Source organism: Rosa chinensis, chromosome 7 (genome assembly GCF_002994745.2).
Source record: "Rosa chinensis cultivar Old Blush chromosome 7, RchiOBHm-V2, whole genome shotgun sequence".
NCBI lineage: Eukaryota > Viridiplantae > Streptophyta > Magnoliopsida > Rosales > Rosaceae > Rosa > Rosa chinensis.
The window spans coordinates 66,850,378-66,859,978 of record NC_037094.1 but is presented as its reverse complement, the minus strand read 5'-3'; the positions used below and the strand labels follow the sequence as shown (position 1 = coordinate 66,859,978).

The following is a 9,601-nucleotide window of genomic DNA, read 5'->3' as shown; positions in this document are numbered from 1 at the left end:
TGCGGGTTTTGGGCCTAAAAGATTTTTCTAAAAACTGGCCCACTCGTGGCCCTTTTCTTTAGCAAGGTTTAGAACAATTTTTTTTTTTTATTATAAATTTTTGCTGAAAATAAAATTTTGGTTCTTCCAAAAATTGATTAATCAAAATTGATTTATGTTTGTGAAAACCTGATGCTCTGATACCAATTGTTAGACTGAATGAGCAAAACCAAGTCCATGATCAATTCACAAAATACATAAACACACTGTATATTAATCAAGACCACATGAACCAAAATACAAGTTTTTATACTAACCTTCTTCAGTGTTAGGAGCCATTGCAGCAGTACTAACGAGCTTGACAACGAACGCAGATTGATCTTCTCCTCAGCTCTAGATTCAAGCTCCTTTCTATGGGGCAGGACTTAATGCTTTGTAACAGAGAGAGCAGGGACCAACACTCCTATATATATTGGCCATGTTCCTAAGAATCCTCCCATAAAGATGTTTCTTAGAAACCAAGTCACCAACAATTAGAAAACCTAATGCAACACTAAATCGGATTACTATGTAAACCAACTAATGGATTCCTAACCAATGAGTTGATATAATTATCTCAATAGGTTTCTAGGTATTGTACTTAGCTTACAACTCCTATTAATGAATCAAGTTATAATCCAATTTGCATTCTGCATAATAGATGATGATAGGTCCATTTAGTTCTAACACCCATAACCGGAGAGATGCATTGACTATGATGGCAGCTAGGGGATTTCAGCTAGTTCAGCTGCCTTAAATATCCGATCGATAATTCTCAGCTGCTCGACTCTGGGGACACCTATTTCATTAGAAAGAAACTCTGCGAGCAACTTTGTATGCCTAACCTTGCTGCATGGTAATAGGAAATCGGAGCGCGAGACCTCTAACTGTTTCTCAGTAACAATGTTTATCCTGTGACAAGTAATTTGGTACCTTGACAACTGGCCATATTGCTTGGGATTTTGCCATTAAAAGGTATGTCTCCGTTTTGACACGCTCTGCTTTCAAATAACGGATTATAGTGGACATTTTTAACTGGTTATGTATAGGCACTACTAGAATTTTGTTCATAGACATCGGTTCTGGACCGATGTTAAACTAATTTTCGACCGATGTCTTAGTGGGTGTAGAGAAAAGTATAGACATCAGTATAAGCGCGTTTTCAACCGATGTCCCAGACAACAACCAACATCGATTCTAAAAAACAAATCGATGTATAATCGTTATAATCATCATATTTTTGTATGTTAGGTATGTCTAATTCTTCATATTTTCACATTTTATGCTTAATAAAGTATATGTCGAACAATACCTACGTGAACATTTGCATCGATTTCTATTCCAGAAGCGATGTCCAGTACACTTGTAGACATCAGTTGCCATGAGTATTGTTTGTTCGTGGGCATTTTTACATGTAGCTTGGCACATTATTTTCTTAGGAACGATGTCTGTATCTTTAGGCGTCATCGGTTTTTTTTTAAGGACTGATGTTTCATTTAACACAGCACATCGTTTTCATTTAAGCAAAACGATGTTCAATGGTTTTATGTACATCACTTGCTTTTTCTAGAACCGATGTGTTGTTTCATTGTAGACATCACTTTTGTTTTGTAAAATCGATGTGCACTAGTTTTGAGTACATCGATTTTGCGGACACAACTCGATATATTAATAATCATAAGACATCGATTTTCATTTTGATACTGATTTCTAATCTCTCAAGTGACTTCGTTTTCCTTGGCATTACTGTTTTGTTATGCTTTTATATCCTTCACTTCATTTTGACAAGCGTGATGAGCTAAGTTTGCATCTAGCTGCTGTTAGGAAAAGAAATGCATTTCATAATCATCCAAAAATTAGGGCTTTCCATTAATTTTCTTTCCAAATTCATGATTGAACATATGTCACAAAAGAAAACCCCAAAACCTACAAATGATAGCCTAGAAACATATGAGCAACAATCTACAAAATTTCTACACCAAAGTTTGCTTCAAAGCAAAAAGTAGCCTTGCTCAAAATTCATCTTAGTAGTCAAGTGCAAGAGAAATATGTATTAAGCTAAAGGTTCACATGAAGTGAAGTTAACAGCGGTAACCAGACCAATGTGACTAGATCACCTTATCAGGCTTGCCCATCCATTTCACTTCACACCCTAGCTCTTCATATTTGGCAACCAAATATTTCATAACTTATTGTCATCCAAGGCCTTGCTAGAGAATGACAAAGTCAGTTTCACAGTGCAACATAAACCTAATGACAGTGATTTCTGGTATTTACTAAACTCAATAAAAAGAAAGACCGACATGACTAAGCTTAAAAGGTACTAAAAAGGCAGTGAATCTCAATACACATAATTCACATCGGAATACCAAGTGAGAATAAGCATGACCACTTTACCTTATCACTATCATCTCTCATCACATTAGTGGTCAAAGCCATCAACTTTTTCTTGCTACGCTCTGGCATTTCTACCAAGCTAATCTGCACAAAACCCAAGAGAACCAAATGCACATCAATATTCAAATCAGTATTATGCAAAGATAGTCTCGATAATACTAAAACAGTTCTAAATCTGCACAGAAAATACTAAAAATTTCCACTCCAATTAAGATGCATGATGCCTCACCCCTCCTTGTCCACCCCTCGCTCATCACGATAAGTAATCTAATTGGGAAGATAAGAGAGAAAACAAAGAAGGATTTTATACATTAGTTACAACCATGTAAACATTATAAATGAGAAACAGTATGCACCAACACCCACCTCCTCGTCTATATAGTCATTGTTTTGCAATGCATAGAGCCAGAAGTTAGGCACCCCTTTCTCTGCCAAAATACGTAACAAGATAATAAATAGTGATGATATAAATAACAAACACTAGATAGTGAAACTTCACATAAAATTATACACAAAGAGCAAGATCAGATCGTGTATAAAACTTCACATAATAGAGATTTAGCATTCTTTCACATTCCCCCTAAACTTAGCAGAAAATTTAGCTAAGTGGACCTAGCCGTTATATAAAATTAAGTGAAGCAAACTCATTCAAGCACATAGCAACTACTCAGACCACTCGTTGTAGACAGAATACCACTAAAGTACTTAGCATGCATATATATATATATATATATATATATATATATATATATAACTCCAAAAGGAGGACTAAATAAATGTCAAATATACCTCTTCAGAAGCTGGAGTATTACAAACAATAGAAGTGATTGACGAATTGAGTCGAAGTTTCTTAATTAAGGATGTCAAATCCTAAACATAATGAACTGAGTGACAAGAAAGAGACCTCAATTTGGCCTACAACAAAGAGGTCACATCCAATGAGATTCCAGGCTTCCACCTTTCCAATATTCCTTGAAAATCTGGAGCCGCTGAGATAAGAAAATCAGATATCAAATCTAACATAGAAAAAGATTTAGTTCAACTGCAAAATTACATGTTGAAACAAACTAATTTACCTTTTAAGGAGCTGCGGTATAAAAAAGAAGAGGAGTGATGATATCCTGGAGGGTGATATGACTGGGTGAGAATATGAAATTCCCAAACACATTAAACGGAGTTGCACAAAGTCTTCAATCTGCCATACTATACCGAGGTCAGCATGACACGAAAGTCTTGAATGAGAACTCAAATGAGACTTTTGGATCATTTATGCAGTTCCACTGTTTCATTGCAATCAATTTCTTCTGTGCCTAATATAATAAGTTTAGCAAGAATATGTATTAGTCATTCATAATTAATTGAAGTGTAGTGAGAAGATTAGCCGTTTTGCAATTCAATCCATGTAACTAAATTTCATATACTAAGTGATCATGATAACTTACTCAGCTATCAATTTTAGTCCTGGCCTTGATATACAGTTTGTTTGATCATTGGCCTTACCCAATGCAAAATGAGTTCTAAGGCTAAATTTTGAAGGTGCCTTCCTAACTTAGTAATGAGTAGAAACTGAGACTAGGAGATATAGATTGGGTGAGAGCATCAATTTAAGATCTATCAATCCATTGAGTTTTGAATAGAGAAAACAGAACATAAAAACAAACATAAATAAATATTAATTAGCATTTGAAAGTAGAGGCTGAGACTACAAGAGCAGCAAAGATCAGAAATGTCAGGCTTTGTTAAAATAAAATACATTGTTTAGTAAATTTAAATTAGAGCAGAGCAAGGGCAAATTTACATTATGGACTAAATTGGTGAATCTTTTTACTACTGCAAAACTAAAGCTGTAAGCTTCTTCAGGTTTTGTTATTTTCCTTTTCATTTAGGCCTTCCTAAAGCTAGAGACTCAACGCAGTTGCCTTGGTTGGCTTGGCCAAGGGAGTGCTCTGGTTTGATCTCAAGCTAGAGTTAGATCATCATCATCTTTGGACAGTCAAAAGAGAGACTTAATAATCAAATTCTGCATGCAGTGGATCAATTTTGATAATTGGAAATTAACAGATAAAAGAAGAAAGAAAATCATTGGTACGTACCCAAGAAATCAGATGGGCGATCAAATCTAGACTCCATCTTTTTGTACAATTTTGCGATCAATTTTGATGTTTGGGATGTGAGAAATCTTGGACCAGTCCGGGCCTTGCCTATCTTTGCAACTTTGAGACAGAATTGGTTTCACCTCCAACCAAACCCAAATGTACGAGAAATGAGAGCAACATCTGAAACCTCACATTTGAGAAATGTCAACCTTCTATATATGTCCCAGAGTGCCCACCAAGCTTTCAGTGGCTACAGTTGGTGGAAATTGGGCACGTCAGCAAGATCAAGTGCTCGCATTGCTGATTCAGCACCTGGACTAGCAGCCCTGAGCTCTATATGCAAGCATCTTGCACCATGTAGATACATACTGTGCTGCAAGCATGCTTGGTAGCATTTGCAAGTCCATCACAAAAATGAAGGGATCACTCAAAGAGTGGATGCATAAATATGAGTATCAACGCCAAAAAAGTTCTCTCCACCGCAGGTCCAAGAGTTACATTTTCCTCCTTATTGGGCTCCCCAACCTTCCTCTTCGACAAGCTAGGCAGCTAATAGATGATGATTCAGGTCTGTCTACGCACATCTCTTAGTGCACACCCCTTGAGAAACCTTACTTGATCTTCACAATATATCATTAATCCTTCTGGAGTACTGCAAGAATATGAACACATACCAAATACAATAAGATATTGTTACCTATGGCCTGAATTAAATAAGAAAATCAATCTTGGACTCCCGAATTAAAGATTAAAATTCATGCTAATTGTATCTTGAAACTCAACGCCTATATACCTCTTTGGTTTTCATGACAAAAAATAACTGCAGTGATTCAATGGACACCATGTTCCCCAAAAGAGGCACAAATTCACATAAACTGCACTCGTCATCCCTCAGCCTTCTAAAATTATTTGAAGATATCTGTCGTCTACTGCACAGTATGCACGGTGCAACTGTAGTTACTGATGTTTGGATTTGAATGCAAGGGGTTCAGTATTTGCTGATCTTCTCTTGTTGAGTACCACAAACTTGGTCCCAAATCAAGTTTCTTCTCATTTACCAATCTTGCTTGCTCGAAGACTTCCAGCTTATAATTATTTTCTGAAAATGTTTTTAACATATAAGTTGCATCAGACAAGGTTTTGTCTGGCTAACAAAGAAACAGAAGAATTCAATATGTTTTCAAATGTCCCCATATTTGTAACATACATGTATATTATCAGACCAAACCATTCTATAGAACTAAGTGAATCAAGCTCATTTAAGCATATACCTGTTCAGCTAGTTAGAGAACACTGTATGTTTAAAATGCAAGAAATCTGATTCCATGCCTCTATTCTTGCAACCTCAGTGAAGGTCTGTTCCTCCCAAGATGAACAAATTCTTCACCAGTGTCTTCCATAAGAACTGTAGCAGTTCCAAAAGTAGTCAGAAATGACTGTAGTCCATCTCCTCCACATATTTTTGGACATAACAAAAAGGAGGATAGAACAAATGTCGAATATACCTCTTCAGGAGTTGGAGTATTATGAACAATAGAAGTTGAACTAAATTCACATTAGACATAGCATAGCAAGTTCAAATTTACATTGTACGTGAATCTTTTTTTATACACAAAGAGCAAGATCAGATCGTGTATAAAACTTCACATAATTAGTACCAAGTATTCTATCAGCCTTCCAATTGTGCAACTTATAGTGTTCACAGACAAGACACAAGACCACCACAATCACTATTCCAAGATACAAGTAATCTCCACTTCTAGTTCGCAAACTGAGCTGATAAATTAAACAACAAAAAAGCTAACTCAAGCATACAAAAAATGCTGAACTTGATTATGACAGTTTCAGCAGAACTTAAAGCATCAAAAACCATGTAGATATAACAATGAACTCCTAATATATCAAACCTCCCATAGTTAGCAGTAGTGAAGAAGTTTACAAATCATTTTCAGATCCCTCCTCATAAACAAAAGTGCTGAAAACCAGTCCCATTGATCTTTTTGAATCATTACCAATCGAGCTACCATCTCCACCTTTGCTCTTCTAGCAATACAAAACAAACAATCCGACAAGAAAACCAAACAGAAAGTAAGTAACTACACCACTGTACTAATACAGAGAAACATCGAAAACAACAAGGACTAGCGAGACCACTCACCACAATCAGACCATCAGTCCAAGTAGGATCGATATAGCTCACTAACAATATCAATGTACTTCTGCCATGCTTGCCAAATCCTCAATCACCAAATCGCCAAGAAAAACATTTCAACCTCCAGACCGTCCAATCTCAAAAGCATAACAAAATCAACAGTACGTTCAAACTCAAGGTAACCATTCAATTTCAATTTCAAATGGGTGATTCATGATTCAATCAGATTAAGAAGAAGAAGATAAGAAGAGAAGAAGAAGAGGAAGAGGAGTAGAAGAAGACGGAGAGGGAGACTGGGAGAGAGAGATACTTGGAGCTCAGAGACGGAGACTCGGAGATGGGAGACCGGAGAGGCGGAGACGGAGAGTCAGAAACGGCGGAGACGGAGACACGGAGTCATGGAGAGAGTCAGAAACGGTGCAATTGAGTGCAGCTGGGTTGCTGTGTTCGGGTTTAGGGCTCCAACCTCGACTTCGGTGGGGCTTGAGAGGAAAGAACCATTCTTCTTTAATTTCTTCAACTCTGCCAATCTCAGATCGAGGCCGAGCTCAGCATTCAGAGCTGTTACTTCAATTTTAGATCGAGGTCGGGATCTCGGCGCTTCAGATTCCGCCTGAGAATGGAGGAGGGATGATTGTGATGGTGAGGAGGAGGAAGAGGAGCTTGAGTTTAGGAGGAGCTCGAGTTTGGGTTGAGGACGGAGCTTAGGGTTTGTGTTTCAGATTTGGGATCGGGCGCAATTTTTTTTCTAAGTGTGAAAATTTTGAGTTTTAGTCCCCGCTTCCTCATTTCACTTAAAGACTTAGCGCTTTTTGCAAAAATAGGTTCCCGCAAATTTTCAAACAAAATTTTTAACACCGGTCATTTTAAGAACCGATGTTAATGATATACATTTAAATCGGTATTTTCGTAAAACAATGTTAGATTACTTTTTTACATCGTGGGCAAGTCTGACCGATTTAAAACATGCGATGTCTATGAACAGATTTCTAGTAGTGAGGATGGATTGTACCTGTAGATATTAAACCAACATGAAAGAGTATAGAAGGATTTGTAATCGGTTTATATTCAAATCCTAGCTAATTATTATTATTATTTTTTTTTTTTGAGAATTAGCTAATTACTACTGTAAATGTGGATATAAGCGAGAAGAAGAGTTTTTCCTAGTTAGAGGAGGAATGTGATTTTGATTGAGAGTATAGGAGGCAACATCATGCATTATTTTTTCATTTAATTATAGATTCATGATCTTTGATATTTTATTAAGATATTTTGAGGGTGTGTGTTTTTTTTATTTTTTATTTTTTATTTTTTTATCATATCAACAACTAATTTTTTATGCCCTCCCACTTACAAATGGGCTAAACCTAATGGTTTTTGCATTTAATTTAGGATTTTCATATTAGCTCAAGTCTACTTAATCTCCAAGTATTGTAAACCTACAAATATGGATATTGTCATCTTTGTTAAAGAGATCATTGTTTATGTATGAAATCAGTTTACTTGCAGCATGTATTTGCCCTATTTTACGAGCTTGCTATTCCATATTTCTGGTGTCCGTTGATTGACTGTTGGAGATTTCTGTTCTGTATCTTTTCCCCATCAAGTTTGGGTTTTTCCGATACCTTTTCCCCATCAAATTTGGGTTTTATATAGATTGAGAGCCCTACGTACATTAGTATGTTTAATTTGTTTAGCAATCCTACAACCTCAGTTGACGTACATCAGCAAAAATCCAGATACATAAACGGAATGAGGAAGCGAAATCGATGGGAACGCCGGGAAACTACGGCGTTTCCGTTATTGAACACCAAGCAAGGAGGCGAACTCCATCACAAAATCTTCTGGAAAACCAGCAACCGATTCTCCACATCATCCCCAAGGGATTTCTCGGATCTTCCCCAAGAACTGGTAACCAAAATCGGTGCGTCGCTCAGCTACGGCAACCTAAAAGCGGCGTCGTTGGTGTGCAAGTCGTGGTGCGACGCGCTTCGGCCGGCGAGAAAGGCCATGAAGTACAAAGAATACGAGCGTTGGGGAAAGCAGTTCAAGCAAGGCCTCTGTGGTTTTCTACCTAATATACACAATGCTCTCAAGATGTTCTTGAAGGCTGCGGAGTACGGATCAACAAGGGCTATGGTAGACGCCGGACTGATATATTGGAAGAGAGGCGAGAAAGACAAGGCCTGTGATTTGTATCGGAGAGCTGCGGAGCTCGGAGACCGGAATGCGCAGTTCAATTTGGGACTTTCATATGTGCCAGTTCAACCTCCTCCAGAGGAAGCTATAAAGTGGTTATCTCTTGCTGCTTTTCAAGGCCATGCCGGAGCTCAATACCAACTTGCACATTGTCTGCGTCAGGGTGGGAACATGGAAGAAGCGGCCGGGTGGTGTTTGAGAGCCGCAGAAGGTGGTTATGTACGTGCTATGTATAATGTATCCATGTGCTACAAGTATGGGGAAGGGTTAGTTCAGTGTGATCACCAAGCAAGAAAGTGGATGAAGTTGGCAGCTGATTGTGGCCACATTAAAGCTCAAGATTATGTACTTCGTCACCAGAAAGTTTACTCCATCGTGTAATGATTGTGCTGTATTGAGTATTGACTTTATTTTCCTTTCAGTAAATTAAACTAACACTCTCATTATCTTAATCCAGAGACGATTTGTTTCATCCATCTTTCTCTACTTGCTTTTAATAATACCGCTTCCAAAGAAAAGAGTTTCATAGCGAAGGTCTCATAAAGAAGCGATCCAAACTGAGTTCAAAACTAGATTGAAGTCAACCAGTAGAAATATATTTTAAAACCGGCTGGTCAAACATCAATAATGTTCACCTGAACAATAACTAATCAAGAAAATTATGATAAACCATAATTGAATATAAATCTAAGAGTAGAAAAATTATTTTTAGGAGCTATTTTTTTTTTTTTTACACCAT

General features: G+C 37.3%; 1 protein-coding gene and 1 long non-coding RNA gene across 3 annotated transcripts; one reads left to right on the top strand and one right to left on the bottom strand.

Annotated features, from left to right (window-relative positions):
- The first annotated feature begins 713 nt into the window (after positions 1 to 713).
- On the top strand, positions 714 to 9,280 carry LOC112175463 (F-box protein At1g70590). 2 transcript variants are annotated; one of them, XM_024313143.1, is made up of 2 exons: positions 714 to 993; positions 8,403 to 9,280. In XM_024313143.1, exon 2 carries the CDS (start codon positions 8,416 to 8,418, stop codon positions 9,241 to 9,243), a length of 828 nt encoding a protein of 275 aa, XP_024168911.1. In that variant the 5' UTR covers positions 714 to 993; positions 8,403 to 8,415; the 3' UTR covers positions 9,244 to 9,280. The 2 variants fall into 2 exon arrangements, with proteins under 2 accessions (XP_024168911.1, XP_024168910.1); XM_024313142.1 differs by having other exon boundaries at positions 8,378 to 9,280.
- Positions 4,522 to 6,112, bottom strand: LOC112175466. The gene is made up of 3 exons (XR_002926459.2): positions 5,783 to 6,112; positions 5,305 to 5,610; positions 4,522 to 5,163 (listed from the first exon to the last, which is right to left on the bottom strand). It is a non-coding gene; the product is annotated as an uncharacterized LOC112175466 (long non-coding RNA).
- Positions 9,281 to 9,601: the final 321 nt, after the last annotated feature.